A 27,615-nucleotide genomic window follows, 5' to 3' on the forward strand; every position below is an offset into this window, starting at 1 on the left:
CAATAAAGACAGAATAGAATAGACTGGCTAGAGTAGGTTAGGAGTCATTTTGCGCTGCCAGTATCCAAGACAAACATTTATCAAAAATCACACAGGAATCACACCTTTCAGAGAAGAAGCTACTCAGCCAGATACTTCCCCAAGCCTTTCACCTCGATTTTTTTATGATATTGAAATCATTTGTCAGTCCTGGAGATCCCAGGCTAAAGCTTAGAGACTAAGAAGCGTCACAATCTAAGGATATGGATGAAGCACTAGACGATGATTAGAGCTCAGAAAAATCCCTGAAAAGGTCAAGGACAGACACTGACACCAGCAGTGCCAAACTAGGAATCAATAAATATGTGGCAGAGTTAGCCTATATAAGGGATCATCACTTAAATAAGTTTTTTCTTTGTGAAGATGGTTTTGAGTGTGTGACTGAAGTACGCTCACCACATACTAGAATTCTGAGTGTAAGCTTACCACTGAGTTCTTGAAGAAAGACCTCACATAACATTAAGAGCTAACCTCTCAGCCACTCTGACCTGCTGTTTGGAGCTCAGGACAAAAGCCATTACTAATTGATTTTTGACTGGTTCCTAGAGAAGCCTGCAAATGTGAGTGGCACAATTCCTCTTTCAACCAGATATGTATGAAGGACTTTTTGATTTTCTTTTATACTTTGAGGATCTAGTAGGAAAAAAAAAAAATAGGTCACTGTTCAGAAGGTTCTACTTACCAACTCTATTTTCTCATTGGCTATATGCAGTTGCTGAGTCAACTGTTGAAAGCCAGTCAGTTGATCCTAAAAAGAGAATTCAGAGCTTCCTATAATCATTATCATCATAAAGAGTATATAATTAGAGTTTTATAGTCAACTGAAAACATTTTCAAAAAAATTTATACATGTTGCGGGAAATTCAATATGCCTTTGTAGGTTTTAATTAGATTGCTTTTAGTGGTTGACCTAGGAATCTGGAACATCAGATTTACTACTGAAAAATGCATCTGAATTACACTCAGTTACAAATTGCCTCCTTCCAAAATTCACACACTTACTATCAAAATATGAAAGCATGCATGAGTAGTGCCTTTAAAGAGCCACACGGACCATGATGCTACTATAAGCAGTTTTGCTAAGCACAGCAGTAGACATGTACCTCTTAATTAAAAAATGTCTGTATGGACAGGTTTAATTTGCTCTTTGCCGTATAGGATGTCTTGTGTTCATACAAAAATTTGTTCAATTAAAATCTTGAATCCCTGAACATGAACTCGTCATCCTAGGAAAACTAGCATAACACAGAAAAATCACCTGCAGCATGCCAAGTGTCTTCAGAGCATAGAGAGGACTCAAGTCCCCGAGCTGGAATATCTACTAATAGTGCTGTATTTATCTAACAGTCTCAAGGCCAAGCACATGCCAAAAACCTAACACCTCCCTTATTTACTACGTGCAACCCTTACAACAATATTCTCTCCCATCTTTGCTTTCTGACAATTCTAATTCTAATTGGTCTCACCCATTTCTATTTACTTCTCATAGCTATTTTCTGCCCCTCCGTTAAAAGCAAACCCTTTTTGTGGGAAACCAGTAGCATTTAAGAATAAAAGACACCTCAACCTCATTCTTGTTACAATGGCATTAAAATCCACCAAGAATTTAGTTACCAATGAAAAGTGGAATCTGACAGCCCTAAACCCTCCAACAGCTACCAATGACTCTGTATGCTCTATTATGTGGATGTCACCAGTAACTGACAATGCAACACAAGAAATAATCTAACAGAAGGAACAGGAGCAAAAAGTTGGAACTACGCGTAGATAAGAAAGCCCTCATAACTATTACTTGAAATGATTATGAAACTTCACAGAGCACAATAGCTGTACAGATATTTTTCCTGTTTCTCAGAAAAGAGCATATTGCTGAGGAGGACTTAATACCACAAAAGAACAAAAATTAGTAAAAAAGATTTCTGTTATATAGGTGAGCTGTAACTGTGCGCACAAGTCTAGTGTACTTGAAAATGGAAAGGAAATGTCAAAAATTTCTAGCTTCTCTTCACAGACCTAGAAATTTCTGTAATGAGGTACATAAAAGCATGAAGCTTTCTATTAGTTCTTCATACACCGAGCATCTTTATATAGCTCATCAGAGCAAAACAGCTTTTCTGATCTAAGATTTCCTGAAAGGCCTTCCCCAGGAACAGCTGAAGAGAAGCAGGCTGCTGAACACAAGCTAGCATTAGAAGAATCCCAGTGAACTTGAACAGGAAATGAAGACTACTTTTCACACTATCCCACTGTGATCTTACAAACAAAATTCGGAATTCAAACACAGGAGAAAACATGAAAGACTTCCACCTTCGAATTCAGAAATCTTTGGCAGCTTTTTCAGTTGTTGAACTCTACTAAAGATTTCCAACCACAAAATTCAAACACATGATTACTTATATGCATGTACATATATATGCATGAAGACTCAGACTCAGTGCATGCCCCAAGTTCCTGCCCATATATTTGAAATAAGGAACTTTTCCAATTCTAACAGTGCATTTAGCTGATGAATCAGTAATAACATCCGACCACTTTTTTTTTTAGATGACTATTATGGAAAATAATTAACAGCACTAGTAGAACCCCCCCACTTCAGTTTGACTACACACAGACCCAGAATTTCTACAGTATAGAAAGACATTCCAAAATTAACAAAAACATAAGTAAAAATTACTTTCTGCTTTTGCCTTTCAGCCACGTGAATCTGTGTTTCAGTCATACGTTCCTGGTACTGCTGCTGGAGTCGATCATGCTCCTGTAATACAGTCTGCCAGAGCTCAATTGCCTGTTCTTTTTCCTGTTACAGAACAATGGTTTGTATAAAATATTCTATTATAGTACATTTACCTTCATCTATCATTCTCTAAAACTAAGAGGTCTTAACTTCTATTTTGAAGAAATGCCATTTTCTGTACTTTTCTCTGCACGCATTACAACTACACAGACAAAACACCAAATTCAGATGCAGAAAAACAGAAACTTCCAACTACAAGTGAACTGCAAGTTTCCCAGATATTTTTTTTTCAGCTCAAACTTTTACAGGTATTTACTGTAGGCCTACAGTATATATAATATAACACCAAAATTCAACTGTCAATTTAACTATACCTTAATCAAACGCAACAGGATTGATACCTTATTTTAATAAGGTCAAAAAAATTTGCTTATCTTTTCAGATTTAAATATTATTTTCTATACCCCATATATACTTGCGTCCTCATATCGCATTACAATGTTTTCTATTAAAATGACAAGCTACTACAAAAACTTGAATTGAACAAAGTAATTAATTAATTTCCTGGTCAGGAATTCAGTATAAAGGTCAAGTCAACTACGTAAAATTACAGGCGCAAATTAATATTAAAAACTTCTTATATGGATCTAGGAAAGAAGTTCCTTCACATCTTTAAGTTGAAAGTCTAAGTACTTGTTTCATTAGCTACAGAAAGTTAAGAGGGCTCAGGAACTCTGAACAAATGAATTCTGAACCAAGAAATAAAACAGCTTCCCTTAATCTGCCAGAGCACAAGAAGAGAAATAAAACAGTACAAACGCTTCATCTCACACACTTGATTCGTCAGTTGTAGTTGTTCTTGAAGGTTTCTCACTATGTCTTCATCTGCAGGAATATCAGTTCCCAAAGGCATGAAAGGAAGAGCCTCCAGTTGCTTCTCAAGAGCCTCTTTCAACTCTGCATGCAGCCTGAAATTAAAAGAGCTAAGTTCAGCAGAGTATTTAACAGGGATTTTTTTTTTTAACAACTGAAGTATACTGTACCTTCAATATGTACATACTATTTACTTCTAAGTCATATTTAAATCTATTAAGTTGTTTTCTATAAACACAACAGACAGTTTGAAATAGTTTAATATCTAGTTCTTTTAAAGATATGGTTAAATCTCCTAAACCAGGTGCTGTAATTTATGTTAAGGACTTAAAGACTGTAAGGTCATGCGAATTAAATCTTCAACTATTAAGTAGATCCAAGAGATTTCAAGGTTCTAGAAAAAAACACAACTTTTTAAGGTTTAGAAATCATAAAAAACAGCAGTAGTAACAGGGCAGTGCAATTATTTACCTTTCATTTTCCTTGGTGACTTCTTCAAATTTTTGTCTCATCTTGCTCATTTGTGCCTAATACAAAAACATGACAGAGTAAGCACTCATTTAAGTGACACAACCTTTGGTAATTCTTTCACCTTTTAATTCTGAGTGATAATGTAAAAGATGGACAATTTAATTCAGCATAATACAGTAAATGAAAGTCACTTTCTTTTCTAAGGAAAATCACAGGATGCCACTTAAATTTAACAGCTGTGAAGTCCTGTTATACCAAAGTGTTCAGAAGTTATTATGAGCATTAAACTTACCTTTTGGAATTCTTATAGCTCTTACAGATTAATTCTTAATTAACTCAAGTTCTTTTACGGATACAGTGGATAACTCTCATCATTTATGCAGTAAGCATTTGAGAAAAGAGTTTAGGAATTAACTGAGAAGAAACTTGAGTTACATGAGTCAAATGGACTGTTTTATTAACTAAATACTGCAAGAAACCCATAGTGCTTCTATTGCCTTCTGAAATTGACCAAGCTTGAAGGCTGTATTTGCAGAATCTTTATGATGGACAGATCAAAGAAATTAAATGCATTAAAGCAAAACCAGAGTATAACATCTGCCTGTAGATCACAAGCAAAAATTGCCTTCTATATGACACAGGTTTTAATTATTAAACATATCACCTTGCTTTTTGGTGATCATATGAAGCATTAAAAAGTTTCATTTTTCTGTGGTTAAAAGGAGGACAGCCCCCCTCCATCTCAGCCTCCATGATAATAAACACTTAAAGAATTATTTGAACCTGAAGAGTTATTAAGAATGAAGAAGGCTGGGTATATCTACACTTGCAGGACTTAGCTGGACTGCATGGCCAAGATCAGACCTGTAAGGAAAGAGGGAAACAGCTGCCTCATCTGAATGTCACTTAGGAAAATACCTGCAATCCTATCAAACACGTAGAGAAACAAAACATGCATTTTTCATTTCACAATATTACTTCTCCAAGCGCACAGTAATCTGTGCAATTCAGACAATCAGGAACTCACCAGGCAGAAGGAGGGGAACTAGGAGAGGATGGGGGGGAATGGAAGCAGGTACCTGCTCGGAAGAGCAGGAGAGCCCCCTCCAGACCCCCCATGCCCCCCCAGGTGCCCATACAGAACAGATATGGGCCTCTGGAGGTAGATGATGAGGGAACTAAGGATGCTGATAAAGCCCCATTCAGAGAGTTGCCAAAGCAGCCAGCTCCACGCATTAAGACTGCTTCTGTGAAGAGCAGGAGGAGGGCAATAGTCATAGGGGGGTCCATTCTGAGGGGAACTGAGGGTCCCATATGCAGGCCGGACCCTTCCCACAGGGTGGTCTGCTGCCTCCCTGGGGCCCGTGTTAGGGATATAGCCAGGAAGCTTCCTGGCCTGATACGGCCCTCAGATTATTACCCTCTTTTGATCTTACAGGCAGACAGTGATGGGCTAGAGAGTAGAAGTCTGAGGGCAATGAAGAAAGATTTCAGGGCCTTGGGACGGCTTGTGAAGGGTTGGGGAGCACAAATTGTGTTCTCCTCTGCCCTTCCAGTTCTGGGGACTGACGAAAGGGTGAACAAGAAAATCGGACAGATCAACACCTGGCTCCAAAACTGGTGCTACGAGCAGGGCTTTGGGTTCAGTGATCATAGTTTGATCTGCAGGACACTGGGCCTGCTCGCTAAGAATGGGAAAAGCCTATCCCAAAAGGGGAAAAGGGTACTAGGCCAAGAGTTAGCAAGGCTCATGGACAGGGCTTTAAACTAGAATCGAAGGGGGAAGGGGATAAAACCAGGCCCACTAGTAATGAGCCTAGGGATAAAGGGCCAAGGATGGGGGCGAAATCGGTAGTCCAGCTCAAGTGCATCTACATGAATGCACGTAGCATGGGCAACAAACGGGATGAGCTGGAAGCCATTGCACAGCAGGACAGCTATGACGTAGTTGCCATCACAGAAACGTGGTGGGATGACTGTCACGACTGGAATGCTGCAATGAATGGCTATAAGCTCTTCAGAAGGGATAGGCAAGGAAGGAGAGGCGGGGGTGTGTCTCTGTACATTAGGGAATGTTTTGATTGTATAGAGCTAGATTCCAGTGACGATAAAGTCGAATGTTTATGGGTAAGGTTGAAGGGGAAGGGAAATACGGGAGATGTTGTGCTGGGAGTATGCTATAGACGACCCGACCAGGATGAGGACACAGATGAAGTATTCTGTAAGTGGCTAGCTGAAATCTCGCAATCGCCAGCCCTTGTTCTGGTTGGGGACTTCAACCTGCCACGTATCTGCTGGAAATATAACACAGCAGAGAGCAGGCAGGCTAGGAGGTTCCTTGAGTGCATAGAAGATAACTTCCTGACACAACTGGTAGGTGAGCCTATCAGGGGAAGTGCCTCGCTAGACCTACTGTTCACAAACAGAGAAGGACTCGTGGGAGATGTGGTCGGAGGTTGCCTTGGGTTTAGCGATCACGAAATGGTCAAGTCTTCAATTCGTAGCGATGTAAGGAGGGGGGTTAGCAAAACCTGGGACTTCCGGAGGGTGGCCTTTGGCTTGTTCAGGACACTGGTTGAGAGAGTCCCTTGGGAGACAGTCCCGAAGGGCAAAGGGGTCCAGGAACGCTGGACGCTCTTCAAGAAGGAAATCTTAAAGGCCCAGGAGCAGGCTGTCCCCAAGTGTCGCAAGTCTAAAGGGCAGGCAGAATGGCCAGTCTGGATGAATAAGGAACTTCTGATGGAACTTAGGAATAAAAGGAGGGTTTACCACCTTTGGAAGAAGGGACAGGCAACTCAGGAGGAGTACAGAGATCTCATTAGGTTATACAGAGCGAAAATTAGGGAGGCAAAAGCCCAGCTGGAGCTCAACTTGGGCACTAACATTAAGGACAACAAAAAAAGCTTTTATAAACACATTAACAAAAAGAGAGCCAGGGAGAATCTCCATCCCTTACTGGATGCGGGGGGGAAAGTTGCAACTAAAGACAAGGAGAAGGCTGAGATACTTAATGCCTTCTTTGCCTCCATCTTCAATAGTCAGACCAGCTATCCCCAGGGTGCTCAGCCTCCTGAGCTGGAAGATAAGGATGGAGAGCAGAACAACCCACCCATAATCCAGGAGGAAGTAGTCAGTGATCTGCTTCTGCACCTAGAGGTACATAAGTCTATGCGGCTGGATGGGATTCACCCAAGAGTACTCAGGCAGCTGGCGGGAGAGCTCACCAAGCCTCTCTCCATCATTTATCAACAGTCTTGGTCAACAGGGCAGGTACCAGACGACTGGAGGGTGGCTAATGTGACGCCCATCTACAAGAAGGGTCGGAAGGAGGATCTGGGAAACTACAGGTCTGTCAGCCTGACCTCGGTACCAGGAAAGATCATAGAGAGGATCGTCTTGAGCAAGCTCTCACGGCAAGTGCAGGGCGGCCAAGGGATCAGGGCCAGCCAGCACGGGTTTAGGAAAGGGAGGTCCTGCTTAACCAACCTGATCTCTTTCTATGACCATGTGACCCGCCTTCTGGATGCGGGGAAGGCTGTGGACGTTGTCTGTCTGGACTTTGGTAAGGCCTTTGACACCGTCCCCCACAGCACTCTCCTGGAGAAGCTGGTGAATCATGGCATAGACAAGTGTACTCTCCGCTGGGTTAAAAACTGGCTGGATGGCCGTGCCCAGAGAGTTGTGATTAATGGGGTGAAACCCTCTTGGCAGGTGGTCACTAGTGGTGTCCCTCAGGGCTCAGTTTTGGGGCCGGTTTTGTTTAATATCTTTTATCACTGATCTGGATGAGGGGATTGAGTGCACCCTCAGTAAGTTTGCAGATGACACCAAACTAGGTGGGAGTGTTGATCTGCTTGAGGGTAGGAAGGCTCTACAGAGGGACCTGGACAGGCTGGATCGACGGGCCAAGGCCAATGGGATGAGGTTTAAGAAGGCCAAGTGCCGGGTCCTGCATTTCGGTCACAACAACCCCAAGCAACGCTACAGGCTTGGGGAAGAGTGGCTGGAAAGCTGCCCAGCAGAAAAGGACCTGGGGGTGCTGGTGGACGGCCAGCTTAACATGAGCCAGCAGTGTGCCCAGGTGGCCAAGGCGGCCAACGGCATTCTGGCTTGTATCAGGAATAGCGTGGCCAGCAGGAGCAGGGAAGTGATCGTGCCTCTGTACTCGGCACTGGTGAGGCCTCACCTCGAGTACTGTGTTCAGTTCTGGGCCCGCTGTACAAGAGGGACATTGAGGTGCTGGAGCGTGTCCAGAGGAGAGCCACCAAGCTGGTGAGGGGTCTGGAGCCCAGGTCATACGAGGAGAGGCTGAGGGAGCTGGGCATGTTTAGCTTGGAGAAGAGGAGGCTGAGGGGAGACCTCATTGCCCTCTACAACTGCCTGAAAGGAGGTTGCAGAGAGGTGGGTGTTGGCCTCTTCTCCCAGGTGAATAATGACAGGACCAGAGGAAACGGTCTGAAGTTGCGGCAGGGGAGGTTTAGATTAGATATTAGGAGGAATTCCTTTACTGAAAGAGTGGTCAGGCACTGGAACAGCTTGCCCAGGGAAGGTGGTTGAGTCACCATCCCTAGAGGTGTTTAAGAAAGGTCTAGATGGGGCACTTCAGGGCATGCTCTAGTGGCAGAGGTTGTAGGTTGTTTGGTTGGACTCGATGATCTCAAAGGTCCTTTCCAACCATGAAGATTCTATGATTCTATGAATATCCCAACCTTTCCACAGAAAGCTCTCCATTCCTCCATTTGAGGCAGACTGCAGTCCAGCAAGTCTGCGAAGCAAAGAGCCAGCATACTTTCCTTTATTGACAAAAACTCATGGCCTAGATACTAATACTATAAAATACTAAGAATATAGTCTGAAACGTTAGGAACCTCCATACCTGATAAAGCTGCTGCTGTTCTCTCATTTCTTCCAAGTGTTTATCATACTGCGCGATTAGAGTTGACAACCTAAAAAGTTGAAAAACATGCTTAGAGTAAATTTGTAAATGCCAAAACATTGTTCTGATAATTAACTAGTTTTAAAGAATTCTTAATCTAGAGAACAGAAAAAACAGTCACTTTTTCTTCATTTCCAAGCTCGACATTCACCAGAATCAAATGAACAAATTTAATTATTACTTTTAAAGTATGATCATTAACAGCAGTTTTCCTGTATAACAAAACTAGAACGTGGGACATTATAAATGAGCATTAATATAACATTAATATTGCATACATAGGATCCCAAATGATTAAAAACTAAACTTTGTTACGCCTTTCACATGGAATAGTAAAGTGGCCTATAAGACAATGTAAAATAATATAGTTCTACTTATATAGCTTTTCCTACCTAATATTTTTGTAATTGATAGTAATTCTCTGAAAATTCTGTATTAGTCTAGAGCCTTAAAAGCTAACAAGAAATGACAGGTTATTTTTATAACAGGAAATGACAATGATTATTAAACAATTTACTAATAGGCAACTGTTAGTTGAAGACAGTGAAACAGGCAAGATCAGTACAATCTTACCTGCACTTTTGTTTCTTATCTTAAAATTTAGACCAGAGAATTCCTTCATTCATCTCTCATCCTTTGTTTTACAGATTATGGAAGAAAAGTCATATATTTAATTTACTGAATAAACAGAATAATATCTAAAAACAACCGCTACAGGAACACTTTTACAGACTCCACTCAAGTTCTCAGAGCTGCGAACACATGTAAGACCAGGTTCACCTGGATATTTACACTTTTAAAAGCACGTGACAATTTTGTTTGAATACTTTGTAGTATTCCCTCTTATCACTTGGAACCAGTTACCTTTGGTCCGTCATCCTGGATCCTGATATGCCATCACCACCAGGGGCATTTTTCTGTAATGAAATACTTTACAGATTAGAACTTGCACTTGACTGCATGCAGTTTTAAATCTTTGTATGAAACCCAAAGCTGTTGTTCTGCTTGTACTGTAACCATACGCAATACCCCACATGATCATTTTCAAGTTTATGTTCAAAAATCCTCAAGCGCTGGCCCAATTTAAAAAAAGTATCTTTCTTTTTTTTTTTATTTTTCTGGAGATGCTCTGACAGAAAGCGTAATTGCATCTGAGGGGGAATCATCTCACTCTTAAAAGAACAATCATAAGTTTCTGTAAGTGCTAAGTTCACTTCCGTGCACCTCAGCATCGAGAAAGTGCTGATGCCCTAGTTTCTGCATGCTTTCAGACAGCCTCATAGTACCCAGCACAAAAAGTTATCTCAATATGAGACCAATCTCTTAGAAAAGCAAAGCCTGTAGAAGTGAAAAAGTCCACTAAAGTAGAAATCAAGCATTCTCTCAGGCATATGTTCTCCTGCAGACGACAAACTTTTGAAAATGCACCAAAAATACCAGAATTCACCGTAACGACAGTTTTATTCTGCTGTTGCTGCTTGGAAAAACAACAAGCAACTCTAGAGTTGTGTGATGGACCCAAAGCAAGACCAGGCCACACTGAAGTAGGCTGTGCTCTACATCTGCAAAGACGTTTGTCACAAAAACTCATCACAAAAATTCTTACTACTTCCATCCCTGAGTTCACATACCTGCTCATCAGTAGCTCTTAAAATCTCGTCTGTTTCGTACTGTCCAAGTGCCACATTTAGCCTCTGATCTGAAAAATACGAAGTTTGAGAATCAGTTACATGTGCCATTATCTACATAAACTTGACTGGCAGTCAGAAATATGTTTAACAGTGTAGTGCTCTGAGGGCACACAATGTGTTTCATAAAATTCTTCTATTTAGCATCATTATTTTAATGAAAACAGGACTTGGAAAAGCCTACAAAGACCATGTAATAATAGTGAACTGCTTTTCTTTCATATTCATTCTGTTTTCTTTTAGAAATTAAAAAAAATTAAGTTTCTGCCTAGAAAACCCACAAACACATAAACATCTTAATGATTCACGAGGTCTAAGTGCAACAAATCACACTATGTGTCCAATTCAATTAGCTGGATGTTTGACAATTAACCTATTATTGGGAACTCAACCCTGCAGTTGTCAACAAACTTTCAACAAACTTAGGTCAAGAGAGCTTCACTGAGAAATGGATCTGAGCACTCAAGCATATCCAGAAGAAACCCAAACATGAATTACGAAATACAGTCTGTCAGTATCCGCTTTTTCTGAAAGAAGCAAAGCATAGTGAGTAATGAGATTTCACACTGCTGAGCTGGGAACATCATCTAACTTTAGCTATTGGGATTTCAGAGACTACTTGTACTACAAATGGAAGAACCAGCAGAAGGTTGGAAGAGAGAAATAACTCTCTTCTTTCCAAGCTCCTTCCACTTGTTCACGGAGCATTCTTTGATCTAACAAAAATGTAGCATAACCAGCTAGTCAAAAGAAGTGATTATCCTGCTGTATTCAGCATTGGTGCAACCTCGCCTCCAGTACTGCGTGCAGTTCTGGGCCTCACTGTTTAAGAAGGATGTGAAGGTCCTTTTATGTGTCCAGAGGAAGGCAACAGAGCTGGTGAAAGGGCTGGAAGGAATGTCATATGAGGAGCAGCTAAGGACTTGGTTTGTCTAGTCTGGAGAAAAAGAGGCTGAGGGGCAACCTCATTGTTCTCTACAGCTTCCTGAGCAGGGGAAGTGGAGAGGGAGGCGCTGAGCTCTTCTCCCTGGTATCCAGTGACAGGATGTGTGGGAATGGTTTAAGCATTTCTTTACTGAGCATGGTCAAACACTGGAGCAGGCTTCCTAGAGAGGCAATCAATGCCCCAAGCCTGTCAGTATTAAGAGGTATTTTGACAGTGCCTTTAATAACATGCTTTAACTTTTGGCTGGTCCTGAATTGGTCAGGCAGTTGGACTTGATGATCATTGTAGGTCCCTTCCAACCGAAAAATTCTATGCTATTTTATAAGAATCTCAGTGACACCTTTGTGACCGGAACAGGTAAGGGGGAAGAAAAAGAAAGTCAGGAAGGTAATGCATACATTTAGATTTAAAACAACTTCATGCCTATTTTTCTTGATACGCATGCCACGGTTCTTTTTCTGCTTCTAATCTTCTAAAGGAGAATATAGGAAAAAGACAGAGGGGATAGAAAGGAGGTAATAGTAAAAAGATGCCAAGGAACAGGAAGGGCAAAGTGGCTGCCCTCACCAGCCAAAGCAATGTGCAAACATAAGAGGCCATAGGAGCAAAATGGGACAAATCTTAAAAGACCCCTTACAGAGGTGCTCACCTTCAACAGTGAATCATTAAATACATTCTGATAAAAGTTCTACATATTTAGTAGCTTATCACAAAAATATGGAATGGAATGGATGAATTATTATTTGTAGGGCTGGCTGCCGATACTGCAAAAAGCATTCAGGTAAAACTCAATTTGTAACTGATCAGTGCCAGAGACTAGCATTTCATTCTAAGAAGCTTCTTTACAGCTACATATTTAACACAGCAAATATTTATTCTGCAAAGCTAAATATAGTAGTGCTTAGAGAATCTCTTTTTATGTGTATTACACACATTCGGCATTTTAGAACTTTGATTTCACATTCATGAAACAAGAGAAACATCAATCCATATATCAGACTTACAGCAGGCCTCAAGTAACTTATGTCTAAGCTGGCAAGCAAGCCAACTTCAAATTTGTCTTTTGGCACCTTTCAAAACGTATGAAGTTTTTTTAAAGAGACAATTAAACTCCTTGATAGAAAAGGGAACTCTTACCACTTCACAGTGAATGTAGTCTGAGCTCTATTTAGAGCCTAAAGATTTATAAAATAAGAAGCTACACCCAGGCAAACTAAACATGTATGAAAAAATAAAATACCAATATTTCAAAATCCATGATTTGTTCACATCACAGTATAACAAATGTTCATGCAAAGCTCGATAAAGATATGGGCTTTTGAGCCATGATTCCGTTGGCTCAAACAGAAGCTTTTCTGCTACTAAGGTCCTCAGAATGAAGAGCTGGTCTTTCACCTTGGGCCACCCACAGCTGTCATATAAAGTTTAGTATCAACCGAGATTTTGATTTTTGAGTGAAGCACAGCCATAGCATTTCATGCACTGTGATCTTGTCACACTACCTGCCATGGTATCAAGTTCTCCCGCAACACTAATTAGCGACAGGGACAGTAACTTTCTTGGGACAACACACCAACCCATTCCCTATTCATAGGGATATAAACTGTGCAGAAGCAAATTTTGCTGGTAAGTAATTAAAGCGTACTCTGATTCAGTCATATTAAGCTTACATTAAAATTATCACAATTGGAACAAAGACCACTTAATTAAAAGCACCAATTTTAGTCTGCAAAGCAAATTTTATGAGCAACTGACAAGACAGCTTTTTTGGCTTCCAGGTGTAAGCCAAGTGTAGGAAATGCAGTTGTTTATTAACTGAAGAGGCATTATGACAAAAATGCACGTGTTTCTGGCTATAACCCTCATTAGTAGCTTTTAATTATTAGTCTCCAAGGTAACCAAAAAACAGTTTTGATGCTGTTACTGCAGCAGTTGTCAACAGAAACACTAGAAGAGCTACAGAATACAAATCTTCGTTGCTACAACCACAGGCAAGAGGGTTTCTACCCTCTGTGGGAGCTGACCCCAGCTCCCCAGAGGCAGCGTCCAGGCCTCGGCTCTACCGCTCCCTCCATCACACAGCCCCGGGGCAGCACTCCGGCCAACCCGGCCATACGTGGCTGGCGAGCGGGCAGCCCACCCCTCGCGGAGACCTCACCTGGCTCTCCCCCGCTGCCGAGCTCAGTGGCCATATTTCCAGCGGAAAGCTTCACCGCCCCACGGAGAGCTACGCCTCCGGAAAGCCCACAAAAAGCCCGGGGAGCGGCCGGTAACTTCGGCCGCCCGCCGCCTCTCAGCAACCGGCGCGGGACCCAACGGCGCCCCGGTCACGCGGCAGCGCAGCGGCGGGAGGGAGGGGCGGAGTGGGGCGCGTGCGCATGCGCGGCGGGGCTTGGCTGGGCTCTGTGAGGCGGCGGCGGCGGCGGCGGGGAGGGAGCGGGAGGTTCTCGAGCTGCCGGGGAGCCGAGTTTCCTTTCAGAGTTGCGGTGGAGGTGTAAGAAATCCCTCGTTAAAGTTCTGTGAGGAACTTCTGGGTTAACGATAGGTGGTTACGCGTTAAATTTCTCTTCAGGAAGTGCCGCCGCTGCTGATAGTGGCTGGAGTAGCAGAGGGGTAACCGAAACCAGGAACAGTTTCCAGCCCTCTGAAATTAAATCTTTACAAGTAAAAGCTGCCGCCTCTTACGCGGTTTCCAGCTTTCCCCCTGTCCTCTTGGAGCAATTAAGAAAAACAGCAGTCTAATTACTTCCTCCTTGTTTTTTGTCCTCGTTAGCAGCGTTATCTCGTAAACCCCTTCGCGAGGGAGAGACGCGAGGTGATGAGGGGGGTGGCTTTCTCCTTGCTGGTGGGGTCTGAGGGTGTCAGCCGGCTGCTGTCAGCTGTGTAGCTTGAGGCCATGCGGTCCGAGTGCTTTTAAACGGCTGAGAAAGTACTTGCTGTAAAACTCTTTAATTTAGCATTTGCTTCTCTTTACAGTGTATTAACAGCTGGCTGAGGTGTAGTGTTAAAAGGTAATGAAAGGCCTTCTCTTGCTGTTTTAATTTACTTTTAGACCATTGCTATGTATTGCTGGTTTTATTATAGTTGAAATGCATGCTAATAACCAGCTTACCTAAGTCTATGTAATGTAGTAAAGTTTGTATCAAGGGCTGTTAACTGGGGAAATCTTGCATTTGCTGTCCTGTAAGTTGAGCAACCTTAGCACTAGGCAGACCTCTAATGAAAGCTAGAGGTTTGCAGTTTTCCTTATTACTTTATTAATTTTTAAAATTTCATGGTTTTCTGTTCAAGAGCAATACTGGTATGTGTAGTCATAAGAGCAAGGCTATGGCGTATAGGGAAGTGTGATGCACGTGGTTACATCCTGTTTCATGTATTACACCTGCAGAATGTGGTAAGTTGTGCTTACCTTTCTGTGAGCTCCAAGAAAATGGGGATCTGTGTAGAGATGAAATAACCCCATTTAGTGTTCCCCACTGATGGAAACATGGTTACAGCAGCTGCTGAGCTAGCACCTCTCTGGTCATAGGACTTAACAGCATGTGAGTAATTCTCAGTCAGGCTATGTACTGCCAGTTCCCTCCTTGTATGGATAGGAGATGTGTAAGGTAACAAATCAAGGATCATTCTTGTGGAAATGGAAAAGAACTCATAATACTGAGGAGGGGAGGCGTCAGGGGCCGTAAACTTTTTGGAAACTGGGCTCCACTGGTTCTTTTGTTTATCAAATAGGTTAAGGCTATTCTTAAGGTTTGTACAGTTATTTCTAAGTAATGGCAGCTGTTGGAGCGCAGGATTCTCTGTTCCTGCTACTCTGCAAGCATTCAGTGTGTTTAACAAGATGGGCTTGCAGTTTTCCGTGAAATCCTGTAGTTCGTCTCATTTACAATGACCACAAAGGAAAGCTGTAGTTCATTATTTCATTTTTTTGCATCTTGGATTCATGAAAGGTTTTTCTCAATCTGTTTTTCTCATGGTACCAAATCATGTAAGATCATGTAGTGGAGACTTTGTTCTGTTCATCTCTTGTCTTGATAAATATTTCTGATGGTTTTGGAAGGTATTTATTTAGGTACGTAGTTGAAATGCCTTAACCTTGTTAAGACTTCAGAGTGATTTGTAACCATGCAGGTATAAAAATCTATGAAAAGCATTCATGTAACTGTTTATTTAGTTGCTTTATAAAAGCTGGACTATTTCAGTTCTTCTGATGTGTTAAAACATAATTTGATGATTGACTTTGTACAAAAGTATGCTTTTTTTCCTGGCCAAGCAAACAGTGTCATTGTGCTGAAATGGAATCTGAGATCTTCTCTGACAGACCCTTCTTTCTGATTTAGGTATTATATGAAGATGGAATTTACAATTAAACACACATGGGATGGTTTACCTGTGAGCCATGAGCCAGTAACAATTGTGCTGAAGTCAGACAATGCAGGACTGCTAATGGAAGTTACTGCTCCCTTCATTAATGATCCGCCAGCACCACTTGGAGAGCCAGGGAAACCTTTTAGTAGACTGTGGGACTATGAGGGTAAGTGTAACTGTTCTGCTGCGAATATATCTGATTTGTATAGTCACTGATATTCCTCTGTAGTTAATATGCCTGGTTTTTATTTAAGAGTCTGTGCTGGTTATTTTTTCAAACTGATCTAACGGTTGTGAGTGTATGATATCTAATTCAATTTGGTTTCTTTGGTCACATTACTGCTTTTAAATCTGAAGTGTAAAGTAAAAATTTTCCTTTCTGTTACATCCCAAGCAGTCTGTGAAGGAATACTGGGAAAGAATTTAGTTGTAATCACTGCCTTACCCTTAAACAGCTCCTTAAGTAACTATAAGCCTCATGCTATATTCAGCTGAAAACTACCCCAAACTGTATCAAGAGTGATGCTCTTTTTCTAGGTGGTGAATTGATTTTCATCACTAACACTGCTGACCATAAGGTGAGTCGTTGTTTTGAAGTAGTGCAACAATACAAATGACTGGGAAAAGAGGCAAATATGTTATGTCACTCGGTGGCCACAAAGAAATGCAGTCCAATGAGCTGGATTGATTTCAGGAATGATTGAGGTTGACGCTTCCTGATCCTGTCAATAGTATCGGCCCTCAGACTCAGTTTCTGGGTTACTGATATAACCTGTGGAATAACAGAGGCTTGACATACTTGAATGTCAAAATAATTTTGTGGCATAAATATGAATGCATTTGCAATAGGTAAATAGAAGTGAAATCCTAAAGGTAGGTTCTACTTTTGCTTTAAGAAGTAGAGAGCAATAGCTAAAATATGTCTATTTTAAAATAATCACGCTTCCAAAGCCTATTTGAGGAATCAGAATGCTTTTCTTACTCCATGGACAGCTAACATGAGGTAGTAGATTTGCCATATTCTTTTGCTCCTTCAAGAGAAGTGTTTCCAAAGCTGTAATTGGTAAAGTAAATAAAATTAGTACGGTGCTTTATAAAGGTCATTATGATGATAGGCGTTAAAAATAAAAACTCTTGAAGCTACAATTATGGCACAACATTTCAACTAGTTAGGAAGCTGTCAGTAGAATGTACATAGCTAGTCAAGCTCTGGCATGGCACAGGCCAAAAATCATGAGAACATAATTGTTTTAGTGGGATATGAAGGTCTCAGGATATTACAAAATAGTTAATATAAAATACTGACAGCATCGTGTTTTTTTTTTTTTCAGTTGTGGAAGCATTTTTCCTGAGTGACAGAACTGAACACTATTTAGAAGTTGAACTTTGTCCGTAAGTACAGCACTCTGAAAAAGTCACAAATGTTAATTTGCATTTCCAGTTCTAATGCTTGTAAGATATATGTATGAGGAAGACTGGGTACAGAAATTCTTCCAATGTGGGGAATGTACATATTTATGGCAAAACAGTATACTAATAACTTGGCATCATTTTAAGAAAATTGTGCTCTGCTTTTTTTGACAGCCATGGACAACACTTGGTGCTGCTGCTTTCTGGCAAAAGAAGAGTATGGGAAGTAAGCGGTCAAGTACATTCAAATGTACAGAAAAACTATTTGGTTTTAGGTACCTGTTGCCTGATTGGAAGATGACATTATCTCTTTTTTTTTTTCTTCCTTTAACAGGAAGAACTTCCTTTAGAGTTTGAGGTGACCAGAATGAAAACTAAATGGGAGGGTAAAGCCCATCTTCCTTGGAGTTATTTTCCACCATCCACTAACAAGTTCAATGCATTTGCAATTCATGGCTCAGGAGAAGACAGAAAATATGAAGCTCTTTATCCTGTGCCTCAACATGAACTACAGGAAGGACAGAAACCAGATTTGTAAGCATAAAATTAGCTCTTTTGTAATATAGTTGCACTATTCTTGGAATACTTGAAAAAGCTGATCTGGTTTTCAGACTGAATGCCACTAGTATTTTAATTATACTGCTTAACCCCAGATCCATTGGCACTGTACTTTGTATAAAGCACTGTGGCAGATAGCTGTAATTAGTGCTTGATTTCTATGTTGTCCCCTAGGTGCATAGAAAATGATGCATTCAACACCATTGGCATCTGTTTTATCACATTCCTCAGCTAAATTATAGATAGGTCGTTCTACTTTTTCCTTGCCTCCACCACCTCCTGAAGTGCTGTTTAGTGTTAATTTCACCAGGTATGTTTCCAGTAAATCTCTTTTGTGTCTTCCCTACCGTTCTAAACAACCTCACCTCTACAGATGGTTCCACGTTATGGAAAAATTTGAAAAGGCAAATTAAACTGAAAAGGATAATAAAAGGATACCCAGTATCAAGAGAAAAACTAGAGTACCTTGATTTTTAAATTGTGTGTTGCACCTGTTTATTTTCTTTGACTGTGAGGCTGAGATGATTTGAAAGAAAACCTGCTACTTCTGGGCATTTTGTATAAATGACCTAGCTCTAGAGGGTACACTGTAGCTTTTATGCAAACTTGTTACTCAACATACAATGACAGCCAGATGAGGTAAATTTTAGATAAGTTACTCTTTATTTGCCTTTATTTAAGAAAAACTTAGCTTCTATAACTGTTCATTTAAAAAAAAATTTCTAAGCTATTGCTAATAAAATACGTTCTCTTTACCAGTGTTCTGTAAGAAATAGATAATCTTAATTTTCTGTAGTAAACTGGAGAATGCCTGTAATATTTTTCAGGAAGGGATTCTTTCTATTCTTTCTATAGTACCACTTCCAAAAAACCCTTTGGCTTTCTCAGACATTGGTAGCAGATGCAATTATGTGAAGAGGTTGCTCCTCGCTACTTTCATTGCTCTTAGTTTGTCTTTGCTCTTACAAATTACTTCCTAATAAGAGAATTCCATTTACTTTGTTAAATGATTAGTGTAGTGTCAGATGTTCTATCTACTGTTTGGCAGTTGTTTAATGTAAGTATTAATTAGCAGTTGGCTTCAGTGTCTTCCTTCTATGGTTTCTGTATGGTAGCCTAAAGGAGAAATTCTTAGCAAGAACTGATTTATAATGCTTAAAAGAAAACAAGACTTCTAGTATTATAGAAAAAATATGTTTACTAGCTTCATTATGCTATCCAGCCTTCCTCTTTTCTGTAAGGAAAGGATATCCCTGTGATAGAATTTTTCAATTGGTTGAGAGTTGGAATGCGGATAAGTCCTAAAGCAGGATATCACTGTGCTCTTGCTCAGAGTATGGTTCCAGGCAACGTAAGTTGAGGGAGTTTAAAAGGTGAGCGCTTCGTTAGCTTCACTTTACGCTGCGTGATACTTGTTCGTTGCTGAGGATTTTGCTCTGTATTTTCCAGTACAAGGTTTTCAGGAACATACTAGTGTTTTTTATTTATAAACTCAAATTTTGAAAAAGAACACATGGAATGGTGGTGACGGTCTTGTCCAAGAAAATCTGAAAATAAAGATAATTAAACCTATTGGGATACTGCCTTTGATTAAGACTACAAGACTTAAAACTTTTTTTGGTTATTTCTCCTCTCTTTGCAGTCATCGCCTGGAATTTTTCAAAGATTTGAACCTGAAAGAGCTAATGGGAGAAGACTGGAAGCAGCCTGAATCAGATATATGGAAGTTTCTTCCTAATTAAATGGACTGAGGCCTACATTTTTATAGCATTAAGGTCAGATGAAGCTGTATGGAAACAACGTCTTCATTCTGAACAGAGTTTATAAATACCAGATTAGTAAGGCTTTCCTTGACACTAAAATCATTGATCGATCTTAAAATCAACTGTAAAGCATGTGGGCCGGTCGATTCTGAATGTATGAAGTTTGCAACGGCGTATGTTTCAGTTCATCTGGCTATGGAGTTTTTCATCTGTGCAAGAGATGAATCTACTCCTACCAATGAAGGAGAAAAAATGTGCTAAAATTACAGCTGTGTTTTCATAAGAGCTCTAAGCCTGACAAGGCCAGTATCTGGCTTGGAATCTTTCAGTTTCCTGTAGTTGCTGCATTTCTGATGTATTTTCACTGCTACTTGTTTGTTTCTTGGCTGTTGAATGAAATTCTTATGTGCCTGAACTGAATATAGCTATCGTGTCATTTTGTGGCCCAGTACTTGCATCTCAAGATGCTGTGGAGGTATAACACTACCCTTTCCCATACCTTCCTATACTTGAGGTTTTCCCTTGCACAGTGCTGAAGGGTGAACTTAATCTGCGTTACTTTATTAGCAGACCTCTCTGCTTCAAATTCGGTGCGGAATTTCTAGTGATATTTAGGTACAGAGGATAGATTTACAAGCAGTCTCATACATTCCAGGAAAAGTTTCTGCAACAAATAATGTTTACTAAAACCTTTTGATACAGTTATGTGGCTACAAAAGCTTGTTTGTTCCAAGACCTCGTCACATCACCTTAAGGATTCAGCTCAGACATATGAGAATTTTGTTTGCATGCCAGCTAATGTTGGAAGTACTCTAATTGTGTGTGCCTATACTTTCTACATATGGGCATGAATATTTTTAACAGTACTGAGTACTGTTAGATGGTAACATCTAATCTGTAAGCTCTCGCAGGATTTACAAATGAGGTGTTTCTTTTTTGTCTAGCATAGTAAGTGCTGCTTGATTGTGGCTGCTGACTTGATCCTATATAAATTAACTTAGAAAATAGGAAGCTTATCCACTAACAAGATCCTACATCTGAAAAGTACATGACTTTAAAATCAAACTACTTCGGTTTAGTTCAGAATGAGGATTCAGAGCAAGACATGGTCCTCAGTCCTTTGCTAGAAAGAGGACATCTCGCATCCTGTTGAAATGTCATCATCACAGGGTACAACACAGTCAGTCATGTTCTGTAGTTTTGTGAGAAGGGTTGTTTTGGGAGTGTGAGAGACAATGTCTCAATCATAACTGAGGGAGCATCTTTCAGAAGTTATGCCCTGAGGATGTGGTGTTGGGTCTCATCCTTTTGTGTAGCACTTTCTACTGAACAATTTAGAAACCTTCAAGTTCTTGGAAAGGACTGGTGTTCTTGAAGTCTAACATCCTGCTCAAAGCAGGGCTATTGTTGAAGCTAGATGAATTTGCTTGGTGCCTTGTCTAGTTTTGAGAAAGTCCAAAGATGGTGCTTCAAAGGCTCTGGGTATACTCAACTAGTTCTGTTTTGAAAAGTTATCTAATTGCCATTTCCCATGCTGCAACTTGTGTCCATTGCCTTTTGTCCTTTCTCTGTGCATGTCCAAGAAGAGTGACTTTTTCTCTATAATTACTGATTAGGTAACTGAAGGTACTGTTAGCTCCCCATGGATTTCTTTAAATGTTGTCATTCTCAGTTTGCTTTTTGTGACTCTCGTTAGTAAGCACCTTCCACTCGGATAACACTGACAGACAACTTAAAGGTGTAACTTGGGTTGTGACTCAGAGACAGCAATGTTTCCAGGCCTTTCTTGTTTATTTAGCGCATAAATGGTTCTAAAAATCTTCCATGTAGCTTTAGACATCAAAATGCCTGTAAAATTTTGCACAAGACTGCAGTCTCTAAGTCATTGCTAAAAGAATTCTCTGTTGTCTTCTGAGCTGATGTGCAGTAATAAGCATAGTCTGATGGTTGTGTTTTCTTTGCTGTCTTTAAATTTAACTCTACCTGTAAATTCTGTCTGAGAAGAAAAGAAGATGGGAATATCCTGCCTTTGTGAAGAACATCTCAGTGTGATTAATATCTGAGATACAATTTTACTTCAGAGGTTTTATTTGGCTTTAGATTCCCTCTTTGTACTTCCAGTTTTATAGAACTATACTTTCAAATTTAAGGATATTAAGCTTCTTCAGATGCAGACTTTGGCATCTCAGTGCTCTCAGCAATCCAATTGTTTTTGCTCTCTTTTAATTAGACACTATAGATTCCTTGCTATAAAGTGCCATCTGTTGAAAATTACAAGTATTGTACATTCAATTGTTTGGCTTCTTTTCTACCTTCAATCCATGTACAGCTTTCTAAAGAATGACATCAGTTTGAAATATTGAATAATCCAATAAATGTTGATTAAAACCATCTTCTAGATACTGACATCTCAAAGCTGCTTTTGAAATTTCAGTCAAAAGCAAAAAAAAAATAATTTCACTAAACTTGTAGACTACACTTTAAACAGTCTGTCAAAAAAGTGCGTGCAAAGGTTCAAAATGAGTTTACTGTTTTTTCTCACAAAGGTTGTTTTCATGTGATGAATGATGTTCTGTATGTAAAAGACAGTAAATCAAATTATTTATTCAGAGGCTTCATCTCGCATTCATTCCCACTTGAAACTTCAGATTTGACTTTGGATGCAAATTATAAAGTTTGAGCGAAATAGATTACTTTCACTAAATAAATAATTTAAAGTAAAATAATTGTCTCTGCAGTACAAAATGTAATGCTTGATGCTTCTGAATATGGGATTTATCATATAGATTTTATTCAGGGCACATGCTACTCCACACTGCTGTCAGGTAGTTCACTTGTATGTTTCTAAGCTTTAAGAGTCTGTTTGAATTGTAAGTGATGGCTTTCATCAGAAGGTTTCCATATGGGTTCATGGAGTGCAGAGTTAGAACCTGGGCACTGACTTGTTTCTAAAGGTTTAAAGTTAAATTAATCCCTTAGTAGAAACTTGTAGGAGGGAGCAGGAAGTCTCTGCATCAGGCGTATGTTAGATGAAGTGTCTAGAAGGCACAGTGTCTTGGCACATAGTAGTGAATTCATAGCTCATCAATGGCCAATACAATGCCTGCCAGCATTGCTTAAAAGCTCCCAGGGGTTTGCAGGGATGAGTTCATTGAGATGACTAGCTAGTTTGTAGCTTTCTTGCTCTGATCTGCTTTTTAGCCAGGCTTTTTTTTTTTTTTTTTTTTTAATGCTGTGGAGTCCAGTTGTAGCCTGAATTGCCTCTCTGTTTTGGTGACATGCAAACATGAGGAAAAGATAAAGTAAACTGTTCTGCATGAGTTAACATTTTAGTATGTGCTCGTTAAGTGTTAATCCTGGTTTAGAAGGAATGCGATTCAATCCAGTCTAGCTCAGTGTATGTGTGTATATACATGCGTACGTATATATGGGCATCAGCATTGTGCTGGTTTTGTATGTCAAACTTGTATCAAGAATAATACAGATAAATTCTCTAAATTGTCACACCAGATACACTTTATGTAGGATATCAACTTGATAAAATGCAAAGCTGCATGATAGAAAGCATAGATCACGCAAGCACTCTATCCACAAATCCATTTCACTTTCAAGTGGTTTTAACTACTTCAAACCTGTAAGCACTTCTGATCCATTGCTCTCTTAAAAAAAAAAAAAAAAAAAAAAAAAAAAAAAAATCAACCTGTCTCATAAATGTTTCCTATGGATACTACTTGTCCTTGTGCCAGTTATATCATGTGACATTCTTAATCTAAGATGCAGGAATTTTATTACTTTAGAAATGGGGGAATACCCACTGGGTGCTGCACAGTATTTGATTTTTTTTTTTATTATTTTTTTCTTTTAGCTCTGCAGAGGCTTTAGACAACTTCAAATGTGACATTTAAAGTCTGCCATGACAGTGTTGTGGCAATTTTAAATTATTTTACCATATTTAGTGAGAATTCCTGAGGAAATTAGGCTGTTGGGTTATCGCTGTCTTCTTGCCTTTCTGACAATGTTGTCACCACCTTTTCCCCCACTACCACAACTATTTTTTAAATCCAGTAGCCAACTTCAGCAGGAACAAACAGTCTCAAAAGATGCTGTATTCTTGCAAAATGTGTGGGCCTGAACAGCTGGAGGCAGTTCCTCGCTGTAGCACCCCAAATTGAGGAAAAGGAGACCTCATCTTTTAGCCCTTATCCTGTAGTTGTAATGCCCGATACTCGAAGCAGTTGGTGCATGCGTAACTTCAGCTGTAGTACATGTAGCATCTTACCTTTAGACTTTGATTAGAAAACTAGGAAATGTGTGGTTCTTAAGGGATACGAGGTGCTGTCACAGAGGTAAGCTTAGATTTCATGGACCTGTGCCCTAATGTTATCTTGAGGTAAGAGGCTTAGGAGGCAGAGTGTATGTATAAAATATAAATGTATGAGCAGCACATTTTGTTAGTCCTGCTGCTTAACGGATAGCAGATGTGATAAATATCCAAGCATATTTTCAGTGCTTATTTATTTATTTATTGAAACTAAGGGAAATAATTTCCCTGTTTCTGTCCCTTTTCAGGAGAAGATCCTGCACAAAGGATAAGGGATGGAGATTCCACAACTTTAACGCCAGGGTTAGTTGAAAACATAAGGATGTAGTATCAACTTTTCTTAGCCTCTGAAAACACGCATATGGTTTAATCCATTTTCTAATTTGGTATGTTCTGTTGTGAGAAAGTTGATCCTAAAGAGATGCAGAATGTGAGCTTGAAAACACCGCTCTTACTTAAAATTCCAGGTGAGATAATGGATATTCTGTTGCTTACTTAATGCTCAGTACTGATGATAGGTGTATTTTTTCTGCTGTAACCAGATAAGTCACGAGAAACTTTCAGTTAGTTCTTATATTCTGCTACAACCACCCCCTTATCTCTAGGGCAATATAATTATCTGTCTTAGTTTATACTATTGTGGTATTTGTTTTAATGTTTCTAATTTAAGTTTAATGAAATGCTGAGTTGTTTTGTTGTAATGTTTTTTAATTTTACTTTCAAATCTTCTTAGTGAATACACAAGCAGTTGAGGCAGAATGCAGATTTGGATAGCTGCAACCTCTTACTTATGTGATGATCAGACTGAATAACCTGGGAAACAAAAATACTGAGCTTGATGAATGAAAAATATACCTATAAAGAGAACTTAGGCTTGTTTCAAGAATTCTCTTGTAAGTGCATTTCTAAGCTACTTGTGATAGTATGTTTATTAATTGTTAACTTCAATGTGAAAACCAGAATTCTAAATGACTTTGACCTGTCAGTGAATCTTTATTGAGTTCGTTTCAAAATGTCTTATGACTGAACTCCCAAAGACCTTGTTTTTTATGCTTCTTGCCACTAGGTGGAAGAAGAAGGTTATCAAAACTATGCTTTGGTACTACCAGCCTAGTTATCCTTAACCAGATTCACTCCTTATCTTACTATGTCCTTGATTTTAGAAAAAAGATGTTACAGTCAAGCTGATGGTGGCTTATTTTGACTTTTTGGAGACATCTTTATCAAAAGAAACACTATGCCATGTAGTTTAGTTACAGTTCTAATGCTTCTTTTCCTACAGTAGTATTTCTGTAAATAATTTTGAGACAAAATTAACAGAAGATAAATTCCATGAGGTGTCAGTCTGTGATATAAAAGACAGTGTTGTGATACACAACTGATTTGAATATTCTTTTGGGTTTTGCAAAAAGGCTACATTTAATTCTGAAGGAATAATTTTTTAAAATGTAGCCTGGTTTGTAAGAGAGGGTGTGCCCCTTCAAGGGTGAGGCTAGAGTGGTGCAAACACTCTGGAGTGAAGTCTAGAAGAGAGGAATGTGAAACAATGTGAAAAACCGTAGCCCAGGAGGGACAGAAAATTGTTGTTCTTCAATACAAACATGCAAAAAGAAAGTTTTCTTTAAAGCCAAATTGAGTGGTAATGTGTCCTACTGGCAGAAGGGATTTGTGTCTCAAATGCAAAGATGGGGCAACTTAGGCTGTCAGGAATAGTGGGTGATAAAATCTAACACAGTGACACTGCAGGGTTCGTTGTGGGTTGTTTTTTTTTAATGCAAATGCTCTGAGCAGGAATAACATTTTGCTGATGTTTTTGTATACTTTTTAATAGTTTTCTCTAATATTCAAGGTCACGTGTTATCTAGTAAACTCTAACGTCATGCTGGATTGTATATGTTTTGTTTGCCATGGCTGGCATAGCTACTGTATTATCTGTTCTAGTTAACTGACTTGCATTTCTAATAAGTTAATATTTGTACTGCCCAGCACTATGGTGATACAATACTGATGAATGTGATCTTAAGTACTGTGTTGCTTGCTGTTCCTTGTTTCCAGACTGAGGTGTTCTGTGCCTCTGAAAGGCACAGCACAGAATGTTTGTTGTATTTTAAATTCTGACCATGTAAAATGCTTTCAAAATAAGAACAGTACAGTGCATAATTTATTGCATATAAAATTTAAAACTATTCTTTTACACTGCCAAAGCTATCTGTAAAGCAGACTTCATTGCATTTAATTATAGAGCATTTATAAGAATGCTGTTGAAGTTTGATAGCTAACCTGCATTTCTTTTATTGATGATTTCTTCCTTTTGCTTTTTGTGAGTGCTTTAGTTTACTACAGTGTCTCTGAACAGTGCTTCAGCAAAAGTACTGGAAAGTGCTTTAAGCCTGATTATAGAACCCTTATTTACACTGGTTGTATAAACAGCTATACACATGCTCTTACAAATAGTCCCAGTGAGATCAATGCAACAGTTAATATAGTGCATCGCAATTATGCCTTTTCCCATCTACTTGTCTACCTATTGAAATTAGTATCAGTATTATCAGGAGAATTCAGTTCTAGAAGCTAGTTCTATCAAGCATACTGCTTGGCATTGCTTGTTTTCTTTCCTCTGGTTTAAAACAAACAAAAGCCTTAGCTGCAGGGTCTGTGGGAGGGCTTTGAGTGATGGTTCAGGAGGTGCTGTTTCTGCACTAGCTATGAAAGGACCAAAATATGTTTGTGATTCATTTTCAGAAATAATGCCATATGTGTGTAAATACCCTCTGCCAGTTGTATAGTTTGTTTGCAAATACAAATGTATTCTTACACATGTGGTAAACCAGAACTAACTAATTTGTATTAAAATAGCACTGAAATAAAATCTAAATTACTGTGCCTTCACTGCTGTTTTAAAACCAGCCTAGCCAGACTAGTTTAGTGGCTTTCTTGGAATATGCAACAGATTCTTGAGGGGGGTAAAAAAAAAAAAGGAACTTTCAGATGTCATCTTTTTAAAATACAGAACTCCGCTCCGTAGAACACATTTTTAGCCAGTTTAATCTTGTCTTTCATTTCATGAGTTCGCTCTCTTGAACTCAGTCACTGCAGGCAATGAAGTTTATATCTTGGTGCCAGTAGTAGTTGTCATAAAATTATTCATCTCTTTAAGTTTAGGCAGTGTAATTGGTTCACTTCCTTCGTACTGCTGAGTTTGCTTCCATCAGAAAATTAAACATTTTGGAAACTGGTACTTTCTCTCTCAATGCTTTATAGCTTATACAAGCCATGGTATTTATATTTAATTGTGCCTAGCACTTTAAATAATTGCTTCTTTTTTTTAAAGTTGCATATTACTTTCCTAAATGTTAACAGGGAGGTCTGTAACCTCCTATGCCAGGTATCTACTTCAAAACTTTTTTAATTTCAGCAAAATACTTAGCTGTTTCAGAGGAAGATATTTCATTATGTCAGCAGACAAAAATGTCGTCTTGTACCTCCTTAAATTCTTATGACTTCTAGA

The 27,615-nt window shown here is 39.4% G+C and overlaps 2 protein-coding genes across 9 annotated transcripts in view; one reads left to right on the plus strand and one right to left on the minus strand.

Annotated features, from left to right (window-relative positions):
• The window catches only part of SCLT1 (sodium channel and clathrin linker 1), a 46,327-nt gene extending 32,348 nt beyond the window's left edge, over positions 1 to 13,979 (minus strand). For both annotated transcript variants that reach the window (XM_054202638.1, XM_054202640.1), the window contains exons 1-8: positions 13,846 to 13,979; positions 10,685 to 10,752; positions 9,918 to 9,970; positions 8,994 to 9,063; positions 4,118 to 4,173; positions 3,609 to 3,741; positions 2,714 to 2,836; positions 722 to 787 (exon numbers count right to left, since the gene is read on the minus strand). In XM_054202638.1, the coding sequence (XP_054058613.1) occupies positions 722 to 787; positions 2,714 to 2,836; positions 3,609 to 3,741; positions 4,118 to 4,173; positions 8,994 to 9,063; positions 9,918 to 9,970; positions 10,685 to 10,752; positions 13,846 to 13,879 (603 nt within the window). In that variant the 5' untranslated portion in view covers positions 13,880 to 13,979. The remainder of the gene's footprint in view (positions 1 to 721; positions 788 to 2,713; positions 2,837 to 3,608; positions 3,742 to 4,117; positions 4,174 to 8,993; positions 9,064 to 9,917; positions 9,971 to 10,684; positions 10,753 to 13,845) is intronic.
• On the plus strand, positions 2,737 to 22,983 carry C5H4orf33 (chromosome 5 C4orf33 homolog). Of its 7 annotated transcripts, XR_008466571.1 has the most exons (8): positions 2,737 to 2,852; positions 3,665 to 7,273; positions 9,701 to 9,817; positions 16,028 to 16,221; positions 16,593 to 16,633; positions 17,387 to 17,447; positions 17,640 to 17,691; positions 17,800 to 17,811. XR_008466571.1 is itself a non-coding variant. In XM_054202646.1 (7 exons), the coding sequence occupies exons 3-7, from the start codon at positions 16,035 to 16,037 to the stop codon at positions 19,763 to 19,765; spliced, it is 624 nt and encodes a 207-aa protein (XP_054058621.1). In that variant the 5' UTR covers positions 13,882 to 13,956; positions 14,664 to 14,698; positions 16,028 to 16,034; the 3' UTR covers positions 19,766 to 22,983. The 7 variants fall into 7 exon arrangements, 6 of the variants coding, with proteins under 6 accessions (XP_054058617.1, XP_054058616.1, XP_054058621.1 ...); XM_054202646.1 differs by lacking the exons at positions 2,737 to 2,852; positions 3,665 to 7,273; positions 9,701 to 9,817; positions 16,593 to 16,633 and adding exons at positions 13,882 to 13,956; positions 14,664 to 14,698; positions 19,666 to 22,983 and having other exon boundaries at positions 17,640 to 17,715; positions 17,800 to 17,999; XM_054202643.1 differs by lacking the exons at positions 2,737 to 2,852; positions 3,665 to 7,273; positions 9,701 to 9,817; positions 16,593 to 16,633 and adding exons at positions 14,115 to 14,181; positions 14,664 to 14,698; positions 19,666 to 22,983 and having other exon boundaries at positions 17,640 to 17,715; positions 17,800 to 17,999.
• Positions 22,984 to 27,615: the final 4,632 nt, after the last annotated feature.

This window comes from Rissa tridactyla, chromosome 5, assembly GCF_028500815.1.
Source record: "Rissa tridactyla isolate bRisTri1 chromosome 5, bRisTri1.patW.cur.20221130, whole genome shotgun sequence".
Classification (NCBI taxonomy): domain Eukaryota; kingdom Metazoa; phylum Chordata; class Aves; order Charadriiformes; family Laridae; genus Rissa; species Rissa tridactyla.